Source organism: Nerophis ophidion, linkage group LG15, assembly GCF_033978795.1.
Source record: "Nerophis ophidion isolate RoL-2023_Sa linkage group LG15, RoL_Noph_v1.0, whole genome shotgun sequence".
Lineage (NCBI taxonomy): Eukaryota > Metazoa > Chordata > Actinopteri > Syngnathiformes > Syngnathidae > Nerophis > Nerophis ophidion.
Genome location: NC_084625.1, coordinates 8,467,889 through 8,491,401, shown reverse-complemented (window position 1 = coordinate 8,491,401; position 23,513 = coordinate 8,467,889). Strand labels below are relative to the sequence as shown.

The following is a 23,513-nucleotide window of genomic DNA, read 5'->3' as shown; positions in this document are numbered from 1 at the left end:
CTGCGACCTCTCTGCTCGGCGACTGCGTATAAAGCTAGACGCGCATCAATATGTGACGTATGAAAGAAGGCGGGCTTGTTTTCCGTCTCTGTGAGAATGAGAGACGAGGAGTGAGAAACGCTTGTTGTGTAATGCACGCAGCTAAAAGCAACTCGACCTGCCTCAGCTAACGTTAGCTCTCGGCGAGAGCGTATGATGCTAAACGCGCAACAGTATGTGACGTGTGTAATAAGGCGGGCGTGTTTTTTGTGAGAACATGTAATCGAATATTACGATATAGTCATTTTGTATATCGCACAGAGACAAACCTGCGATATATCGTTCATATCGATATATCGCCCAGCCCTACTTTGTATTAGGGATGCACCGAAATGAAAATTTGTGGCCGAAGCCGAATAAAATTTAAAAGCTTGGCCGAAGGCCGAATACTGAATACCGAATAATGAATGCAGTTTTTCACAATTTTTTTTTGTATTGCATAAATAGCCTACAATAAATTTTTAGACATGTTTTTTTAAATAAAAGTACATTTTCATTGAATATTGACATTTTTTAAATATTCCAGTAGCCTTTGCTTTTCAAAAAAAGCACAAAGTTTTTCATTTATATTAGGCCTTAAAACAAAACATGCATTCCAAAAAAAAACAAAGTGCATTAAAGTGGATAAACTCACAACAAATGAATCATTGTCCTTTTAGCAAAAGTCTGCTTAGCCACAATAGATAGACTAATAATGTAAACAGAAGGCTCAAGTAAATCTCAATTAAGGGTGTGCTTGTAACCTCATACACTTATACAGGTAGCCTACACAACAGGCTAATAATGTAAACAGCACACACACACTGTAAAAAGCACACATCAGAGAAATACCGTCTGCTCGGTATCGTCTAACGGGGCTCAATGTGCTCCATGAGTCTCCGAAAGCCAGTGTCCTCCACAACACTAAACGGTTGATCATCCAAAAACATAAACTCCATTACCTTCTTTGTAATTCCGTTTGCTTTGGCACTGTCATTCGCAAACTTTTTCGTCCTCTCAAAGACGTCGGCCACCAGGCACCTCCTCGAGACAGTTTTGCTGAACATTCGTCGCAAACTGCAATACTTTTGTCACTTTCCGACACTTTAAAACATCTCCACACTGCTGACATTTTTCCGAAGGCGCCGGGTTACAACGTCACCGCGTCATTGCACGTTGGTTGATTGCGTCACCGCGTCAAAAAATTGCGTCATTGCGTCACGGCCTTGCATTTAACTCATTCCACCGAAGGCTGAATGTGGCTTTTTTTGCTATATTCGGCCGAATATATTCGGTTACCGATTAATCGGTGCATCCCTACTTTGTATAGTTCAAGACTTACGGTCATTTGAAAACATGACTGCACATCATAATGGCAGCTACACTTTCCATCTTAAAGATCGAAAAAATTTATTTGGGAATGTCCGGCGGGCCAGATTGAAACGCTTAACAGCCCAGGTCTGGTATATATAATGTCGACGCAAGGCCCATTAAAATACAAGCATTACACCAGTCAAAGATCATTCATATGACAGGAGCATTCTGCTGTTTTTATAAAGGACGTACTGGAAAAAAAAGTTTTGTCAAAGGTTTAAAATTATTTCACAGCCCGTCCGATGGGGCTTCAGTAAAACCAGAGAGATGACATTAATTTTTATAAACAAATTTGTACGAATCAAAAAGACAAAGTCAAACGGTTTTATAATGCTTTGACCTGATGTCACAAATACGCAACACTCGGTTACCATCGGCGGGGGCAGGGTTTTTGACTTTACATGATTCAATATAATCATCCATCCATCCATTTTCTAACGCGTATTCCCTTCAGGGTGGCAGAGGGCGCTGGAGCCTATCTCAGCTACAATTGGGCGGAAGGCGGCGTACACCCTGGACAAGTCGCTACCTCATCGCAGGGCCAACACAGATAGACAGACAACATTCACACTCATTCACACACTAGGGACCATTTAGTTTTGCCAATCAACCTATCCCCAATCTAATCAACAGTGCGAAAAAGATGGATGGTGGCCTCTCTGCCCGCGCACAAGCACATTTGTGTATACCAGGGGTGTCCAAAGCGCGGCACGCAGCAAATTTTTTTAACGGCCCACAGCACGTCTTAAAAATACTATTGCAAAAAAAACCTATAAAAGTGGAATAAAAGAGCTAACCGGTGAAATGTAACAGAAACAATATTAGCACCAATAACACAAAACTGCCACGCAGGCAGTTCTTTTACTTTAAAACTGTCATTTCTCAAAAAATAACAAACTTATAATTAACAGATCTAAAGTTAATTTAGAGATTTAAGTGTGGAAATTAAAAATAATACATATTGAAATATGACTTATTTTTAACACTTTTATGAGTGGGGGCCTTTTGGATCCCCGAGACCTTTTGTCAGATTTTTTTTAAACTCTCATTGTTCAATAAAAAATGAATCGAAAGCAAGTATTTACCTAATAAAGGCTCAAATTACTTCAAATCAAATATTCCACTTCAAACATTTTTTAGGGTATATTGCATGTTTTGTGTTTTTCCCTATTAAAAAAATGTAGGGTTTTAACAAAGGGCAAAAAAATAGATGTATAACTATGTCAATGGATTGATTTGATGTTAATCTAGATATGTAAGTGTTAAAAGATAGATGATTTATTTTAAAACTTTAATGACTGAGACCCTTTTGGATCACCGGGACCTCTTAAAAATTGTCATCCATTCATTTTGTACCACGGGGGGCTGGAGCCTATCCCAGCTGCACTCGGGCGGAAGGCAGTGTTCACCCTGGACAAGTTGCAGCTAATCGGAGAGCTAACACAGATAGACAACATTCTCGAAAAATACTAATGAACCAAAAGCAATGTTACGAATTATTAACAACAGACCTGGGCAATATACGGCCCGCGGGCCACATGCGGCCCATGAAGTTTTTCAAGCCGGCCCGCCGGACTTTCTACATAATTTTTTTAGACCTTTAACATCAAAACTGTAGCCGCCATTATGATGTGCAGTCTTGTTTTTAAATTGCTGTAAGTCTTTTTAAACTATAGAAAGTTTTTCAATGGCTGGAATCCGTGATTTTGAGTGTTATAGGAGTTATTACGCCAATCTAAGGCACCGCAGCAAAGTGGACGGGGTTTGTTTTCCGAGCAGCCAGCCCGAAGAAACGCATGTGTCAGGAACAGTTGCGGAAGCACATTTTTACAACAAATGTCAGCATAAAAGTGATAATATATCATATTGTAGGTGTTTATTACACTTTGCATTCATATTTTGCTGTTTGTTACATTTTTGTTGTGTTTTTCTTGATTGTAAAAGATGTCTATCAAGAAGCGATGTTCATATGTTGTTAATATTCAGTGTTTCATTGTTCATAGTTAATTATTATAAATCTCACTTTCTTTATTTTAATGTATATTTTGGGTGTACAAAAAAAACTGTAAAATTCCATTCCAACTTTTTTAGAACTCTATCGGACATTGTTACTTTGTGTAAATAGGTTTCCTGAAAATAAGTGAGCCAAACACACACAGCAGATTTTTACATCTAAATGTGTATATATCATTTATATGCACATACACCTTGGCCACCCAGACATGTTTTTTCTCTCAATATTTGCCCAGGTCCGATTTACATGTTAAGAATGGAATTGACATCAATTATTCTTTTTTCAACATTCTTAGGGGAAAAATATTGCATATTTTGTGTTTCTCCTATCAAATAAAGAAGGTTTTGACAAAAAGGGCATAAAAATGTTAAATAAATTATACCTTATGTCAATGGATAGGTCTGAAGATGATATAAAGATATTTAAACACTGAAGTATAACTTTTTTTTTTAATATACGACTTATTTTTAACATTTTAATGACTGAGGAATTTTAAAGTGATTTATTTACACCTGTTCCGGACTCCAATTACTGCACATCAAATATTCCGCTTTTAACATTTTCAGAAGAAAATATTGCATATTTAAAGTTTGTCTAATCAAATAAAGACGGTTTTGACAAAACGAGAAAAAAAAAACAATATATGTTTATGTCAACGGATAGATCTGACGATGATCTAAAGACATTTGAGCACTGAAAGTAAAAATAAATATTAATATGACTTATTTTTAACACTTAAATGACTGAGACCCTTTTTTTGTAAACTGTCCATTCCTCAAAAAATAATAATGAACCAAAAGCAATGTTTAATTAATGAAATATTTACTTATCTAAGGCTCCAATTACTTCACATCAAATATTCCACTTGCAACATTTTTGGGGGCGCGGGGGTTCTTATTAAAAAAAGAGGGCTTGAGCAAAAAAGAGCATAAAATATTAAAATATAATTTTGTCAACAGATATATGTCAAGTTGATATATGGATCTATATAAAAGTAACAATATATGACTTATATAGTGCTTAGAGTGTCCCTCCTGAGATCGGTAGGTTGTGAGTTCAAACCCAGGCCGAGTCATACCAAAGACTATAAAAATGGGATCCATTACCTCCCTGCTTGGCACTCAGCATCAAGGGTTGGAATTGGGGGTTAAATCACCATAAATGAGTCCCGGGTGCGGCACCGCTGCTGCCCACTACTCCCCTCACTTTCCAGGGGGTGATCAAGGGGAAGGGTCAAATGCAAAGGACACTTTTCACCTGTGTGTGTGACAATCATTAGTACTGTAACTTTAACCTAACTTAACTTATTTTTAACACTTAAATAACTGACAACGTTTTGGGTCCACAGGACCTTTAACAGTCACTAACATGGAGGGAAGTCCTAACTGTTAAAATATAAATTTATTTTAAAATGAAAAATGTCAAAATGGCCCCAGCATGCTTTAATTTTACAGTGTGTGGTCCTTGATGGAAAAAGTTTGGACACCCATGATGTATATATGAATTAGTTAAATGAGAGGGTTATTATATTTGCCCAATTGTGTTTTTACTATGCTTGATTGATTGATTGAGACTCTTATTAGTAGATTGCACAGTACAGTACATATTCCGTACAATTGACCACTAAATGGTAACACCCGAATAAGTTTGTTCAACTTGTTTATGTCGGGGTCCACGTTAATCAATTCATGGTATAACTATAACTCTTGTGGATGTACTACCAGTCTGTGGTTGCCAGTGTTCTGTTCTACATGAAGGATAGCTCCAGACTGGAGAAACTGATCAGGCGGGCTGGTTCTACGATCGGAATGAAACTGGACTCACTGGTGACGGTGGCAGAGAAGAGGAATGTGGAAAAACTAGTGAGCATCCTGGACGATGCCAGTCACCCCCTGCATAGCGTTATCAGTAGCCAGAGGAGCCTCTTCAGTGCTAGACTGCTTCATCCCAAGTGCAGGACTAATAGACTAAAAAACTCCTTTGTCCCACACGCCATTAGACTGTACAACTCCTCTCTGGGGAGAGGGCCGGGGGGCGCTAGGATGACAGGGGATGCAAAACAATAACGGTGCAATACTTTTTCATAACATGGTCACTACTGCCTAGTTTCTCTTGTTATGTTCTTATTTTATAGCGGTATAGCTCTGTTGGTAGAGTGGCCGTGCCAGCAACTTGAGGGTTGCAGGTTCGATCCCCGCTTCCACCATCCTAGTCACTGCCGTTGTGTCCTTGGGCAAGACCCTTTACCCACCTGCTCCCACTGCCACCCACAGTGGTTTAAATGTAACTTAGATATTGGGTTCAACTATGTAAAGCACTTTGAGTCACTAGAGAAAAAGCGCTGTATAAATATAAATCACTTCACATTTTACTGTTATACAGTGGGGCAAAAAAGTATTTAGTCAGCCACCGATTGTGCAAGTTCTCCCACTTAAAATGATGACAGAGGTCTGTAATTTTCATCATAGGTACACTTCAACTGTGAGAGACAGAATGTGAAAAAAAAATCCAGGATTTCACATTGTAGAAATTTTAAAGAGTTTATTTGTACATTAAGGTGGAAAATAAGTATTTGGTCAACCATTCAAAGCTCTCACTGATGGAAGGAGGTTTTGGCTCAAAATCTCACGATAAATGGCCCCATTCATTATTTCCTTAACACGGATCAATCGTCCTGTCCCCTTAGCAGAAAAACAGCCCCAAAGCATGATGTTTCCACCCCCATGCTTCACAGTAGGTGTGGTGTTCTTGGGATGCAACTCAGTATTCTTCTTCCTCCAAACACGACGAGTTGAGTTTATACCAAAAAGTTCTATTTTGGTTTCATCTGACCACATGACATTCTCCCAATCCTCTGCTGTATCATCCATGTATCCATTTTGGTATAAACTCAACTTGTCGTGTTTGGAGGAAGAAGAATACTGAGTTGCATCCCAAGAACACCACACCTACTGTGAAGCATGGGGGTGGAAACATCATGCTTTGGGGCTGTTTTTCTGCTAAGGGGACAGATCGATTGAGCCGTGTTAAGGAAAGAATGAATGGGGCCATGTATCGTGAGATTTTGAGCCAAAACCTCCGTCCATCAGTGAGAGCTTTGAATGGTTGACCAAATACTTATTTTCCACCATAATTTACAAATAAATTCTTTAAAATTCCTACAATGTGAATTCCTGGATTTTTTTTCTCACATTCTGTCTCTCACAGTTGAAGTGTACCTATGATGAAAATTACAGACCTCTGTCATCATTTTAAGTGGGAGAACTTGCACAATCCGTGGCTGACTAAATACTTTTTTGCCCCACTGTATTGTTATTCCCATTGTTGCTTTTTATTTTTACTCTTATTGTAATATTTTTCTATTTTGTTTCCATTTATACACCCATTATTTACTTTTTAAATTGATCTCAACTCTGTACATTACTGCTGGAATTTAAATTTTCCTATAAAAGTACTATTTATCTATCTATCAATCTATATACTATCAGCATAATACAGTCATCACACAAGTCCATCATCATCAGCGTATATACATTGAATTATTTACATTATTGACATTCTGGGCAGTGTAGGGGGTTGGAGTTGGGGTTGATATGAGTCAATGTTGAAAGAATCAAATAAGAAAAAGTCCAATATTTTTAGACAGGATTAAAAATAGTTTTTAAACTAAATAATCTCATCAGCAGACAAGGTGTCAAACATGAAATACTTCTTAGGTGTGTGTTATGATGTCAACTCAGTCATGAAGCTTTACAGTGCAACTCTGCACTTCATGAAAATGACTCTCAAACGACACACAGGTGTAAAAGTGATGACGTCACAGTCTAACGAACGAGACTGAAATTAGCATGTTTTTCTTTTTCAAACAAACTTACATGATGCAAGAAGTCAAGGTGTGCAAGCTAAAGCTAACAGAGTTTAGCTTTTAAAAAAAAACAAGGCCTGAACGTTAGCATCATCCTTACCTTCCTCGCTCAAAGTCTCGCGATAGTTCCAGGGTCGCTTTCTTGTCAGTTCGCCCTTTAAAGTTGCGGATGCTGCGCTCGCTCCCTGGGCCTCGAGAGCAAAGTTTTGAAAGAGGAGGGGGGGTTGTCCGATGACGTCACTGCGGGGGGAGGGGGGGGGGGAAGAGAGGAGTTGGACATGTCAACGACACACAAACGTGCAAACTTTCAAAGCAACTCCAAAGTAGTTGAAGCTGCGCGTGCGTGGAAAGGAGGAAGAAGAAGACGAGAAGCCTTCCCGCGGGCATGTTCGCGCGTGTGCGCGGGAGAGAGATGCTTGGTGGCCACGTCCCCTTGGAGACTGCACACACACACACACACACACACACACAACACGTGATGAGCTTTAGTGCGCGGCTTTAGACGGACACACACACACACACACGGAGGAGGAGAGGCCGACGACTCCCAACACACAACCAGCTTTCTTCGACTCTTTCTCTCGACTTGTGCCTCCGGGAGGAAGAGGAGGAGGAGGAGGAGGGAGGAAGGAGGGAGGGAGGGAGGGAGGAGGAGAAGCCGGAGTAAAGTTTGTCCAAGTTTGCACATCCCTTCGGAAACGCCATTTTGATTCCTCTCCTCTTCGGAGCAACTTTGCAGCCTCTCTCTCTCTCTCTCCCCCCTTCATCACCCCATCCTCGTCATCATCATCATCATCATCCTCCTCGCCACGATGTCTCGGCGTAAGCAGCCCAACCCCAACAAAGTCCGACGTAAGTCTCATTTTATTTTTTATTTTTTTTTGGGAGTTGTGTTACTTTGCTAGCTTTGTGGCCGGTTTGCTTTTTGTCGTGTTTGTGTTGTACTCGTGACTTGTTTCCACGCAGCGAAGTCAACTTTAAGATGGCGAGGCACTTTTTCCTCCCCCCGTGTTGCTTCCTAGTTTGATGCGCATCCAAGCGGTGGAATTCAGCGCTGCTCTCTTCCTCGTTCACTCACACTTTGAACGAAACTAGTCGCCCCCCTCCTCCTTTTTTTTTTTTTTTTTTTTTACACACTTATGTCGTTCCTCTCCCCCGAGGGCAGGGTGGGATCGGGGAGGTCAAAGTGTGCTCGCTGCCGGAGGCGAGCATCCATATCGCGGGTGCACTTTGGTCGGAGCCTCGCTGTTAGTGGCCATGTCAGGCCAACAGCTCGCCGGCTTCCTGTGTGCACTTTCAAAGTAAAGCCACCTGTTGCACTCACAACTTGAACAAAAATTGCCTTTTTTTTTCCTCATCATACGCGGGCTGCTGCGGTTTCACAAAGAAATGTGGATTATCAGTTGATTTGGCCTTCATGTGCGATGCTGATGTCTTGACGGTTGACTCTCATTCCACAGCAGCATCGTGGCAATATTGAGCACGACTGCACGCAAACATGTGAACCCGCGTCTATTTGACGATATAAAAGTCATTCTAAGTTGTTGTATTTTGCACATGACTTCCGGTCCCATCCTGGCTAACAGCTGCTAGCTCCACTGCTGCTGTGACCTTGCACATGCGTATTTATCGAGAAAGGGGGCCGTTTTCTTGCGTAAAGTGCATCGACGCGACGACCGGGCGTCCGAAAAACACCAGTTGTGTTGGAACGTGTCACTTTTGTGTCGCTTTAATCACTTTTCGTAGCGTTTCGAGCACTTTTTTTCGGCTTCTCCGTTGACGGGCAGCCAACACAGCATCGACGTGACGCCTGTTGCATCCTCCCCCCACCCCGCTGCGTCTCCCCCCAGCATTTCCACTTCTCACACACACACACCTCCTCCTATCATCCACCTCTTTTAACGTGCACGCCGCCCTTTAACATGCCTTTTTGAGACAATGAACGAAAAGTGCTAACTTTACTGGTTAGCCGTTAGCTTGAAGATGCTGGCTGCCCGTGAGGGAGGAGACATGACGTCACCTTGTCTTATCTGCTTGAGTCAATGATTGACGGCTGTTAGAAGGGATGACTTTTTTTTTTTTTTATAAATATATTATGGCCCGCCTCCTGGAACTTTGACTCAACTTGTTGCAACACACCTCCCCATCACTTTTGTTTTGTTAAAAGACAACGATGATGGGCTTAACTACTTGGGCTATTGTCAGACAACTTGCACATTTTATCACACAATGTCCTTTAAAGGCCTACTGAAATGAGATTTTCTTATTTAAACGGGGATAGCAGGTCCATTCTATGTGTCATACTTGATCATTTCGCGATATTGCCATATTTTTGCTGAAAGAATTTAGGAGAGAACATTGACGATAAAGTTGGCAACTTTTGGTCGCTAATAAAAAAGCCTTGCCTTTACCGGAAGTAGCAGACGATGTGCGCGTGACATCACGGGTTGTAGAGCTCCTCACATCTTTACGTTGTTTACAATCATGGCCACCAGCAGCTAGAGCGATTCGGACCGAGAAAGCGACAATTTGACAATTTCCCCGTTAAATTGGCGAGGATGAAATATGTGTGGATGAAGATAGTGAGAGTTAAGGACTAGAAAAATTAAAAAAAGGCGACGGCAGTGAGACTGATTCAGATGTTATTAGACACATTTACTAGTATAATTCCGGAAAATCCCTTATCTGCCTATTGTGTTACTAGTGTTTTAGTGTACTGCTTGCCTGTGTATCGGCTGGGGACATCTCTGCGCTGCTGATCCGCCTCCGCTTGGGATGGTTTCCTGCTGGCTCCGCTGTGAACGGGACTCTCGCTGCTGTGTTGGATCCGCTTTGGACTGGACTCTCGCGACTGTGTTGGATCCATTATAGATTGAACTTTCACAGTATCATGTTAGACCCGCTCGACATCCATTGCTTTCCTCCTCTCCAAGGTTCTCATAGTCATTATTGTCACCGATGTCCCACTGGGTGTGAGTTTTCCTTGCCCTTATGTGGGCCTACCGAGGATGTCATAGTGGTTTGTGCAGCCCTTTGAGACACTAGTGATTTAGGGCTATATAAGTAAACATTGATTGATTGATTGATATATACTACCTGAAAGTTGGAGGGGTGTGGGGACCGCCAGTGTCTATGGTGGGAAGAGGTAATAGTCCGCAGCTGCAGGAGGACGCAAGCTCCGCTCATAACTACGCTTGACCGCTCTGTTCCATAGTAAAGCTTCACCTTCGGGAACTTTAAACAAGGAAACACCGGCTATGTTTGTGTGGCTAAAGCAGTGGCTCTTAAACTTGTTGGAGGTACCGAACCCCACCAGTTTAGAATGCGCATTCAACGAACCCTTCTTTAACAAAGTTATGTTTTTTTTTACTGGCGCCCAAAATGAACCGTGCATGAACATCACCTTGTTCAAAGAACAAAACCAACACAGAGCATGAACTCACAACAAATTACACACCTGCAAATTTGTCATGTTCTGTGGTCACGTTTTGTTTAGTTATGTTCTGTTGGTTTAAGACTCTTTTTAGTTACTGTTTACGCTCCATTGTTTTGTCACCATGACGACTGATTAGTTCACCTGTACTCATATGGACTCACGCTCCTGATTTGTTTAGGACTCGCGCACCTGTGTTAATCATGTCACTATTATTTAAGCTTATAGTTGCCAGGCAGTCGGGTTGGCGTCATTGTTGTTGCGCCATGCTCTGTTCACTCTGGTTATGTATCGCTCTGCTCATTTCCTTCCAAGTAAGTTTTGTTTATTCATGTCACGTTTAGCGAGTCTTTTGTTTCATATCCACAGTTTTGCCTTTGTGGTAGTTTTTATTTTTTAGCCAAGTTTTTTCTCCGCCTTGTGCGCGCCTTTAGTTTTCACTTTTTTTCATAGATAAATTAAAATATGTCTTTACCTTCACGCCATGTCCTGTCACCTTCCTTTGCATTCCGGGAAAACAAACCACACCATAGATCCCATTCTGACAAAATTACTGGGACTTCTGCGGTTGCCGTATACATAATGCGCAGAAAGGGAGAACATTCTATACACACAATGAGTCGGGTTTGTCCTGAAATCCGCGGCGGAGGCTCCGGCGAACCCCTGAGACCAACTCACCGAACCCCAAAGGTTCGATCAAACCCAGGTTAAGAACTACTGGGCTAAAGGCTAAAAGCTTCCCACCTCCATCTTTGTACTTTGACTTCTCCATTACTAATTGAACAAATTGCAAAAGATTCAGCAACACAGATGTCCAGAATACTGTGTAATTATGCGATTAAAGCAGACTACTTATAGCTTGGATCGGGCTGGAAAATAATGTCCACTACAACCCGAGACGTCAAACGCAAGCGTCATCATTCCGCGACGTTTTCAATACGACACTTCGCGGGAAATGTAAAATTGCAATTTAGTAAACTAAAAAGGCTGTATTGGCATGTGTTGCAATGTTAATATTTCATCATTGATATATAAACTATCAGACTGCGTGGTCAGTAGTAGTGGCTTTCAGTAGGCCTTTAAAGGAAGGTGGTGCCACAATTAACCTTTGATGTGTACAGTTTTGTAACATGCTTTTATTAAATACACTGTAGGACAGGCATATTCCACACAATTATTTTGGGGGCCACATTTCCAGAAAGCTAAAGATCAGCAGCCCAGACTTCTCCCTTCACTATTAGTCTTATTTTGTATATTCCGAGAAACCAGCATCCTCTACAGTAGACATTTGATTTTGCTTTATTTATTTACAGGAGCGCTCAGCTTTCAAAGGTCATCTTTGACAGCGTTTTTAGAAATCTGTTGCAAAAATGTGATTCGCTCGCAAGATTTTTAAAACTAAAATCGCGGGCGACCAGTTGAAAGCCCAAACTATAAAAAATACAATTTTTAGCATTCAATCAGATGTTATTGTGAGGTTTTGTATTAATGATCCTAAAAATAGATATACCAGCACCAGACACATTTTTTTTTTCAAAATTTTGTCCCTGAGTCAAAAAAAATTGCCCACGAGTCAAAATAATAGCCCAGGCTTGAGCTACAGTATCACCTTAGTTTACTACAGTTTGCTTAAACAGCTGTTATTTAAATCACAAGTTTGGACCCCAGTGTTCTGTGTCTGGTAGCAATAATAAAATGTCAATGCAGGGATCTGCCAATGTGTTCCCCTGTACAGCAGGAGAACTCTATTTTTTTTCCGGCATTTTCTGTTTGTGTACCAAGTTTTGAACTGAACTCAGAGATGCATGGTGTCATTCCCTGGCCAGATTTTGCCCCTTGTGCCGCCAGTTGAATAGCACCGCTGCAGGGTTTACGCAATTGGTATATAGACCTTGTTCACGCCACAGGGCTATTCAGATTTGATTCGCTCGTATGTCACGTGTATCTGATTTTTTTTTTCACGTCAATGTGAACCATGTAATTCCCAATTTTTCACATCCGACCCAGGCCCCTTTCTTACGTGGGTATAAATCTGATATGTATGTGATGCAATTTTGTCGCGTTCATTCCACCGATACGTCATCAAAAACAGCTGAGCGTCGTAATTCTTTGCCAAAATAGACGGTTGCAAAATCGAAATGCCCCACAAGACGTAAGGCAAATGTTTGCGCTGGTCTTCCTTAATCATCTTCGTGCAATAATTTGGTTGAGTAAATGTTGACTTTGACTGCATAGAATCCTTAAATTTCCAAAAATGTGCCAGGATGGAGACTTACTGTAATTAAAGTCGTGTTTACTTCCGTAAACACTGCAGCACGGTGACGTCATGTCTGCATGTGGAACGAATTGCGTTCACATCGGACATCACTTTTTTTTGTATTGTAAACGATTACATAAACAGATCGGGTTTGACTTGGATGTGAATGGAGCCTTATAGTCCTGGAATTAGCTCTTTGTGCTAATTGTATTTGCCTGCAATATGAGGTGACTGTTGGATCATCAGTGTAGGTTTCATGACAAAATATATTGCACTTAGTGATAGTGGTTGCAGTAGCAACACACCTGCTAATACTAATTCTAATAAAAGTATAGCTGCAGTGTTGACCTTTTAATAGCACTGGTGAAACCCCAAAGAAGGGGGGGTCATGTTTCATGGCGTGTTCTAGAAGCGACTCCACCGCGAAATTCCAGTCTGATATTTAACAGGCCGAACCGGGCCACCGGAGGCAGGCGCGCATCTCGGCCGTCTGACTGGCCCGTCCACTTGCCCGCCCGCTCTGCCGCTGTTTTCACATGCAGACGTACGGGAGGGGAACGAGTGAGGGGAGCGAGTGAGGGAGGGGCGCTAATGAAAACATCAAAGTGCTGTGCATTCCTCAGCGCCGTGGCAACCAGAGGATGCTTCCTCCTAGCCCGGTTACGAGCTGTGGGCCTCGCCGTGATGTAGTCCCAACATGTGTCGCGCACAAAGAGCGTCTTGTGTGATGGCGCTTCCTCCATTGTGCGCGCACACACACACACAGGCAGGCAGCAGCCATGTTGCAGCTTGACCGCTGCAGCTCAGTGTTCTGCCCTCATCAGCACAGGTGATTTAAAAACTAAACAGGCAAACTTGTCTCTATTCACCCGGGTATATGTCATTTTGCCCGCCAGAACATACAGTAGTTTGACTGACAAAAATGTCGAAAATAGCAAATGTTAGATTGTTTAGAAGACAGTTATGTGCAAGGATACATGCTGATTCAAAGGGAACTGCTAAGTTTGTTACATGACTATGCAATGGTTATTTAATTAGAAAAACCCTCCATTGATGTGTGTGTGTGCGTGTGTGTGTGTGTTAATGGGGAGTTTCAGAGGGACGTGTGTGTCAGCGGGGACTAAAGTGAAGTAGCTAATTAAAAGCTTTCATCGTCCCTTTGAGAGGCTTGTTGTCTACACATTAACCTCATGTTAACGCACCCACACACACACGTCCATTCATCCAGTTTAAGTCACATGACCGGCCCCTAAAACACTTACTGTGATGACATTCAGGGTGAAAAACAAGTGCTATAAATTAAAGGGTGACTTGAAACAAGTCATGTGTGCGCGCTAACATGGATGCGACTCGCTGCCGGTGTCTCGTTGTGTGGAGGACACTATTAATAGAGGCCCCTTTTTTTAGATAAGATTATGTTTCCTGCCCCCCTCCTGCGGGCTGGGGAAGAAAACGAAGAGGAGGAGTTGAACGCAAGGTGGCAGAGGCCTAAGTTGAAGAAACACTTCCTGGGTCCGAAACATGGCGGCCGTCACTTGATGGCGTGAGAGTTATGGGATGGGCGGGGGATGGGCAGAACCTCGACTGTGACACCTCGGAGCAAATGGCTCATCAGCGGCGTTTTACGGTGCCAGGTGTCGTTTTGAATTGTCGCTCATCCCCGGAAGCAAAATAAGTGTTTTTAACGTCGGCAGTGGTTGGAATAAGGAAAATGTGAGATTAGCATTTAGTTGGGTTTGTTTACAAACTGTTAGGAGCCACTTTTGACTGGAAAAGCAGCCTTTTCCCCTGTTACCAACACGTTAAAGGGGGTTTTGTTTTTGGAGGTAACATCAGAGTTGTAACAGTGGTGGGACACCACCTTTGAGTAAAACCTGGGTTGTCATTACATCCTCCCACCCCAATGCCGTTTTGATCCTTTTTAAAGGTCTTTGTACAGGTTGAGCGAATGACGTGCAATATTGTGCCAAATGGTAAGGGAAGTGTGCAACCATGACACTTGTCGTCAGCTCCTTTTATCCCTTGTGTGTATGAAGAGGGAAGGAGAGTGTTGTTGCAGGTGGATGGTTATTGCAACTGGAACTAATCAAACAGACACTTGTCTTGCAAATGTTGATCCAAAATCAGAGGAGAAGGCGTTTGCAAAGGACTTCATGTCCTCTGGCTTCTGTGTAAAATGCACACAAACAAGATCTACTCTTGTAAGCAAGTTTACCTTCTTAAATGGCCAGTTTCAATTTTGTGACGTTTGGTCCGGCATGCATCTGCGTGGTCATTAACACGGTCATGTGACGTGCCCACGTACACAAGGATCAACTTGACCTTTCTGAATGCATCACATTTTTAAGTTCGTCTGCTTCCTGCACAAGGCTGCCTTATTTCCTGTTTGCCTCTCCTCCTCCCTTGTCCTCATCATCCTGTGACACCATGATGTCAGCTTATAGAAAGTTGCAGGGCTCGCAGGTGAAGGTGGTCAATATGGTTACATCTCCGAAACACAGATAAACTTCTGTGAGCATCCTCCCCCCCCTCACCACACAGAAACACACACACACACACACACACACACAGCCCCCCTCCTCCTCCTACCCCCCACCTCCCGTCCGTCCACTGTGACATTCTTTCACAGCCGAGCTGCTCGGACTTTGGCCCGGCGGTAAATATGTCTTTATTTGTGGCGGGCCGTGGTAGGCGGTCCTCGGCGTGTATCAGCAGTGCTTGCTGGCTTCAAGCTGCTTATCAGCGCCAGCGACTGGCCACGCCCGATCATAGCGAGCGCGTCAGGCATCCCATACAACAGGTCTGACCTCCCATCAGCAGCAACACGCCTTGTGCGCTGCAGAAGCGAGGCCTGCTGGGAGCTTGGCGACACACAGGAAGTAGATTTACTAACCCCGCCCCCCCACCTCACTATTTTAGCCGCTGCAGCGAGGAAAGAGTTAAAACGCTCCTGAAGTACCTCTCCCCCTCCCTTCTCCTCCCCCGCTTGCCTCTGCTGCTGACTAAACACTTTTGTCAGCTGGCTGCTGAAGGAGGAGGAGGGAGGAGACAAGTTGTGGCGCTTAAATCAACACGACCAGATTAAGTTTTAACCACAACCATAACGAGCGAGCACTTTCACGTAACATTTAACTTGGTCGTGAGGTCAAAGGTCTCCTGCCGGTGCAGCTTCTCCTCTCCTCTACCGCGCCTGGACTCGTCCCCGCACTGTGGCAGGAGGGTTTAGTTGAGGATGCTGCACCGGGCCCCTTGATTGGTTGTGTTTAGGATGGTGTTAAGTAGCAGCTTCATGCTAGTGGTAAAGCTAACAGGCTAATGATGCTGGAGTGGGGGCAGGGGTGATTAGTGCCGGATTAGCGCAGCAGCGTTGACAGAAAGACAATTACGGGTGCTGCTATTTAGCCCAGTTGACCCGCTGATCAATGCTCTGATTGATTGGCTATCTAAAAAGAACAATTGATGGAGGAGAAGATGCAGTCAGTCGCTGTGCGTTGTCGTTAAGTAGCCTGATGGAGTCGCAGCATGTGAATGACACATAATCCTTATTTAATCTGTGGACACGCGCTAATCTCACACACACACACACACACACACAGAGTGGTGACATCACAGATTACCATCCTAGATGACACACACACACACAAGAGGAATGCGTGTACATGCAGCCCCTCCCTTCTGTGAAAAGGTACCATTGTTTGTTCTGCAAACACGAGACACACCTTGTTGTCGTGGCAACCACGGCGCACCAGCATGCCCCCAGACTTGTTCTTGTCTTTTTTCGGAGGGGTTACCTGCAACATACACACACATTGATGTTAACCTGAGTGTGATATACAGTATGTCGGTTTAGTGATGCCACAGTGTAGTAGTTCAACTTCCAACTTCTTTGGATAACGGGCGAGTCAACCGTGTCAGCTGGCTAATGTTAGCTGGCTAGCTGGTGTGATGTGATGACAATGATGTGCTCGCGTCATCACTCGCTTGTCATAATGACACACACACTTCCTGACATCACCTCTTCCACGCAACCTAGTGGCCCCAAACCCGCCGTGATGTCACAAATCCTCCTTGTAAACGCACAACAAAGTCCACTTTGATCGGAGCTCCTCTCCATGTCGAGCAGCGTGCGCTTGCTGAAGCCCCTGCGTAACATCTGCACCAATGTGACCATCGCCTGCCAAGGTTTGCTGAGCTCATTGGCCACGGTGAGCATTCCAGTCGTCCGTTCCTACAACTGTGACAAAAAGTGAGATGTCATCTCTTTGAAGGATGGGGACATGGTGTGTTTTAGGGAGGAGAATCCAGAACATTCCAACTACATTTGCTGTCATCATCAGCAAAGGCAGTGGATCGTGTTTATCAGGAGTGCAGGATGTTTGCTAGAGTAGCTGTTTTGTCAATGGAGTTTAGTGTGTGAAGGTTCACTTGTTGTCAGACACAGACCAAACATCACACACGTACACGCAGCTCAGCAACAGGCAGCATGGATGCGTGCGTGTTGTTAGTTAGGCGGGGTATTTGGGGTGGGGGGGTCTCAAGTGTGTATTGGGGGGTTTGCGGTGATGTTCCCCAGCAAACTTTATTCAACTTTTCTGTGGAAAATACAATAAACCTCCCATGGGAAAATTCCTCAATGGTAGACACACACACACACGCGCACACACACACACACACACACACATACACACACACACACACACACACACACACACACACACACACACACAATTCAGGTGTGCCTTTTATATGCGTGTGTTTTGCCTGGAGGCAGACACACAAAGAGGCTGTGAGTCTTTTTCACTTAACTGAAACCTGGTCTGCCTCAGCGACCACGCCCCGACACACACACACACACACACACACACACACACACACACACACTAGAGCCAGGTTAACTATGCACATGAGAAAAACAAACCTCCATCTCTTCTGTCATCCCCTCTGTACAAACCAGGGAGCATTGTGGGCAATGTAGTCAGTTGTGTGACTTGTTAGCCTGTGGGGGGATGACGAGGAGGGGTGGAAACTGACTCGATCTCGCAAGAGACCCCCATCGCTTCCTGTTTCCCCTCCAGACAGGAAGTGAAGGATGGGACCCTGTTGTTTCAGCATCTTTGCCGCGCTGATAAGTGGCGTCTTCACTGGGACTTTTTCAGTGTGTGCGCGCACGTGTGTGTGTGTGTGTGTGTGTGTGTGTGTGTGTGTGTGTGTGTGTGTGTGTGTGTGTGAGTGACACATTAACCGTTTTATCTGGAGCAGCACTTTGCTCGGCTGTAAAGTCTAAACTACCAAAGCAGCATCACTTTTAGTTTGTGTGAGCTCAGCAGCAACGTGTGTGTTATTGTAACATACAAGTACCTCAATGTTGCGGGTCGGCTGTCTTTCCTAATCGGGTGATGTGAAATGATTGTAGAGAGTGTTTTTAGTTTGATTATTGGAGTAGCTTATCAATAAATTTGACTGGTTACAACTGGAAAAAGTTAGTTCTGCCTGGCAACACCAACAGTTTACATCTCTCTCTCACACATTTACAGCTGGCCGATATGGGATGGGAGGGTAGCGTGCATACTGCGCTCTGATTGGCCGAGAGCGTGGCCTTGTACTTTGGCCTGTATCAACCACAGAAAGGGGGGGTCGGTGGTGGTGAAAAGAAAAGATGGCGGCGGTGGAGGAGAAAAGATGGCAAGAAAACAGGAAGAGGAAGTGAGGGAAATAACTTTTTGTAGCGTGTTTGCACATCAACAGCTCAAGTCACCTGACACGTACAAGAGAGCAGCATCCCCCATATTAGTTGTATGCCATAATTCTCGAGATGAGCATGTTTTATATGTCTCAGCAGGAAGTGACATAATGACTTTGATACTGAATCATGATGTTGAGGGATGGCCGGTGGCTTTGTGCGTGGCAGCGCCCCCTGCAGTGGGACGTGTGAGCGAGACTACACACAAAAGTGCTGATGTCATCTTTGACACTGTCTCTGTGTCCAATTGTGCACACAGGCGGCGCGTGTGTGCGGCAGCTGTGTGTGTGTGAGTGCAGTATGAATGTGTTGCTTGTTGTGCAGCTGTGTGGGTTGATGTGATGCGGGCAGAAGCACAAATCTTAATATGAAATGATTGCATCAAAACAGCCATATAAGGAAGTGTTTCTTCTTTCAAAGAGTGACTTCGTCAACGAGTCTGAGGTGTGCATGGATGCAGTATTAGTGTTTCCATGGCGATTGATGTTGCCAATGAAGCGTCAGGTGTCCACGCTGATGGAAAAGGGAGGTTAGCATGTGTTGAGAATGAATGCCGCTCTGATGGGGAGGTCGTTGGCTGTCTGTGGCACCTGTCGACGTGTGTGAGAGCGAGACAGCTGCTCGGCACGTTGACATGGACCCCCCCCTCTTCTCTGACTCCGTATGGCCCCGCCCGCCACCCTTGCGACCATGTGTGTAATTACAAAAGAAGGTTGTGTGTGTGCAGGGGGGGTGAAAGTGGACACACATGTTGCTGCCATACAGGAAGTGATGTGACGATAGCGTTATCACGTGCCTTTAAAATTGTGGCGAAGCATCCTATACATTGGATTGGAATATCATGTGGGAGTAAAAAAAAGTTCACCTGGGATTCCTTTGAGGGGGCGGAGCCTGATCCCACATGAGCAGACATGATGGCGCCTGCGTGTAGCGACTCATCTGCATGGAGATGCGCTCCTCCAGCTCCAAAAGAGATGCTGGCGGCAGGACGCACTGACTCTGCTCATCAGGTCGAGCGGGATTCTCTCTCACTTCCTCTTCCCGCAACTTTCGCCGCCCTCGCTTATCCGATGTAGGGTGCGTTGCCCGTGAATCACGGCGGCCTTGACACATAGGAATGGATGCGAGTGTCAACTGTTAACATTTACAACCGTTTTAATGAACATAGATTCAGCAACGAACACACAGTGACACGTGGTGATGTCACTTCCTGTTGTGTATGTAGCAACTTTCAAAAAGTGCCGATGTGTGATTTATGCACAAGAACACTGGCCTTCTTACCTCCTCCTCCTCCTCATCGCTGCTTCAGGCCGTCGGCACTTGCCCGTGCACGTTTTCTTAAAGCAGAACATTCCACATCTCAGCCTCGTGCTTGTTTTTTGCCGTCTTCCTTGGAAGCATCGTTTCCTCCAGCAGTCGTTGCTTCGTCCTGCAGTTGAGAAGTCGTTAGTTTGTATTTGTATTTCATGTGGTACAACAGGTGGTCTGTGCTTGTTTTTCAGGTTGGCATCATGAGCTACCTTTTGCTAGCCTTAGCTTTAGAATAGTTCATCCAACATTAGAAAAAGAAGAATGACTAACTTTGTCGATGCTACTAATAAAAATATGTCAGCAGATAACCACGTGGCTTAGTACTGTCTGTTGTCTCTCTGGTCCTCTAGGAAGATGCTGCTAATGTTTTGTCTCTTGTCCATCTTTAGTTGCTCTAATTAGCGTCTCTTTAAGCTCTTAATCTCGCTCTCCTCCTCCTCCTCCTCCATCATCCCTAAATACTCCATCCTTCCTCCCCCTATCCTTCCTTCCTCACCTCGCTTGAAAGATTATCTTCTTTGTGCATCGCCTGGTCTTCGCCGTCACGACGCTCTCTTACCCATGATGCACTTCTATAACCTGTTGACCTTTGACCTGACTGCCCTGACTGCAGTGAAGTTTACATCCATTAAAATCAATCGAATTAGTCCTGATATTGTGCTCCTGTTTGCAGGAAGCGCCCTTATTTGGGCGCAGTGTTTTGATACCTGTTTGCACTGTGTGTGTATAAATTGACGGTGTTTCTGTGCTCTCCCCCCCTGCAGTGTGAGCAGTGGTCGCAGGCACTCACACCTCAAACCCCACCCCAACTCGCAAACCGCCCCTCCGAGAGCGACGCGAGCGAGTGCACGTTCTCGCTTTTCGAGAAGGACGGTAAATATTCTCCTCTCCTCCAATTGCTCGCCGACGCCGCTTCCTTCTTTCTTTTTTTTTTTCCTCCCATCATGCCCCAGCATGGATGCCGCCCTGTCCCCGCCCCCACCTCCTGGCTGCTTTCCCATTTGAAATTTTTTTTTTTAAGTCAGTGCCTTTTGGCTTGTCCTGCCCCCCTACCCCTTCTCGCATGGCGCCCCCTATCATTTGCTAGTTTTCCATCTTTTCATTATTGGATGAGTTCATCCAATTGTGTTTTGGTATTTTAAGTATGATACAGAGATCCAGTATTCACATCAATTAAGAAAAGAGTTAGAAAAATATGTATGGACATGCCGTATCGTATAAATGGATCAATCCTACTCCCGGTTATTCATGACAACCGCCACCTTGAACGACAAAACCTGGAAAAGACCCAAACTAGACCCTATCTCCAAATAGTAAAAAAAAGTGAAGTGAAGTAAATTATATTTATATAGCGCTTTTCTCTAGTGACGCAAAGCACTGTACATAGTGAAACCCAATATCCAAGTTACATTTAAACCAGTGTGGGTGGCACTGGGAGCAGGTGAGTAAAGTGACTTGTCCAAGGACACAACTGCAGTGACTAGGATGGCAGAAGTGGGAATCGAACCTGGTACCCTCAAGTTGCTGGCACGGCCACTCTCCCAACCGATCCATACCGTCCCTAAGTCTAAAAAGTCTTATTATGCAAAACCAACATTTTTTTAACCTATTGTTACCGGCTTTTGTGTATTTGGGATCTACATACGTGCCGAAAATGTGAAATCAAACCGTGGAGGCATTGCGAAGATTTTTATTAAATATTATTGCCTTCCTTCATACTTCCGCCAAACGAGCGTTTGACATTTGCAAAACTTTTTAACGTTTTCCCCCACCGGTGACGTCAGCGGATTATCCATGCATGGTAGAAATTTACCAAGAATATTTGCATGAATCTGACATTTTTAATTTATGTACGTGCACTTGTAATCTGCACGACAACATGCCCAAAGTGCAGCACTAAGAACAGAAATTCTATGTTATTGGAGGTATTAACCAACACAGGTCAAAATGGGCATAGCTAACTCTTTCATTTTGAGGCAATGTGCCTCAATGGGAAGAAGTTGTCTTTTTGTGTGTGCCAACCAATTCGAATATGCAGATTTTTCCAAAAGCTACTTTTAAAGGCATAGTCGATGCCTACTATTTATGGCAGTGGAGGAGACAATAAAAGAGTATCGTATTTTTTGGGACTATAAGTCGCAGTTTTTTTCATAGTTTGGCCGGGGGTGCGACATTTACTCCGGAGCGACTTATGTGTGAAATTATTAACACATTACCGTAAAATATCAAATAATATTATTTATCTAATTCGCGGAAGAGATGAAGAACATGTCAACCCTCGTCACACACACGTCAACCAATAAGAATTTGGCGGTGGAGGGTCATGGCAGAAGTGCATTGTGGGTCATGGAATTCTAACTGCTATATGCTACTGCCATAGTTATTAAAATGGATCATTTCATCGTTGGCGGTAACTTATAAAAAATGAGAAGGGCTGAACAAAAATGGCACCGAAAAGGAAATCATGTACTGCAGATTACACAATATCAAATAATATTATTTATCACATTCGCGGAAGAGACGAAGAAAATGTCAGCAATCGTCACACACACATCAGCAATCGTCACACACACATGTCAGCAATCGTCACATACACGTCAACCGATAAGAATTCGGCGGGGGAGGGTCATGGCAGAAGTGCATTGTGGGTCATGGAATGCTAACTACTGTATGCTATATGCTACTGTCGTAGCTATTAAAAGGGATAATTTCACCGTTGGCGGTAACTTATAAAAACTGTGAAGGGCTGAACAAAAATGGCACCGAAAAGGAAATCATGTACTGCAGATTACAAGCTGGATGTAGTGAAATATGCAGCAGAAAACGACGAGAGGAAGCGGCGCATACCTTTGGAGTTGGCAGAGTTGTTTAGAAGCGACATCGAGGAAGAAGATTTCATCAAATTTATGGATTGGGAGTGACAGATTGTTTGGTAAACGTATAGCAAGTTCTATATGTTGTAATTATTTGAATGACTCTTACCATAATATGTTACGTTAACATACCAGGCACCTTCTCAGTTGGTTATTTATGCCTCATATAACGTACACTTATTCAGCCTGTTGTTCACTATTCTTTATTTTAAATTGCCTTTCAAATGTCGATTCTTGGTGTTGGATTTTATTTAAAAAAATTCCCCCAAAAATGCGATCTTATACTCCAGTGCGACGTAGATATGTTTTTTTCCTTCTTATTATGCATTTTTGGCCGGTGCGACTTATACTCCGGAGCGATTTATAATCCGAAAAATACGGTATGTAGTAACCGTGAATGTTTGAATGATGTAGTAATGTTAGCTCGATTTGTAGTGTAGCTTGTAGCTTAGCCTTCTTATTTAAGACAACAGCTTCACTAACATCCGGGCATATAAAAAATGATTTTACCAAAAACTAGTATGTTTAAGATGAATGGGGCCACAGACATAAAACGAACCATTGAGACGCGTTCATTTCAAGCCTTTCTTCTAAAGTTTCTTCTCCGGTTCTTTTTTGCTCCGAGTGT

The 23,513-nt window shown here is 43.6% G+C and overlaps 2 protein-coding genes across 8 annotated transcripts in view; one reads left to right on the top strand and one right to left on the bottom strand.

Moving 5' to 3' along the window:
- The window catches only part of LOC133569211 (neuritin-like), a 68,056-nt gene extending 47,948 nt beyond the window's left edge, over positions 1–20,108 (bottom strand). Inside the window, exons 1-4 of one of the 4 annotated variants that reach the window (XM_061921439.1) lie at positions 19,983–20,108; positions 19,567–19,804; positions 16,681–16,752; positions 7,372–7,511 (exon numbers count right to left, since the gene is read on the bottom strand). The gene's annotated coding sequence lies outside the window, so the exon portion shown is untranslated. Of the gene's footprint in view, positions 1–7,371; positions 7,512–16,680; positions 16,792–19,566; positions 19,828–19,982 lie in introns of those variants that run through there. The other 3 variants (XM_061921440.1, XM_061921441.1, XM_061921442.1) reach the window with 3 other exon arrangements.
- Positions 7,540–23,513, top strand: part of rreb1a (ras responsive element binding protein 1a) — a 39,985-nt gene continuing 24,011 nt past the window's right edge. For 2 of the 4 annotated variants that reach the window (XM_061921436.1, XM_061921435.1), the window contains exons 1-2: positions 7,541–8,123; positions 20,777–20,885. Coding sequence is in view for 2 of the 4 variants with exons in the window: in XM_061921434.1 (XP_061777418.1) it covers positions 8,084–8,123 (40 nt within the window). In the remaining 2 variants the exon portion in view is untranslated. Of the gene's footprint in view, positions 8,124–20,776; positions 20,886–23,513 lie in introns of all 4 variants that reach the window. The other 2 variants (XM_061921434.1, XM_061921433.1) reach the window with 1 other exon arrangement.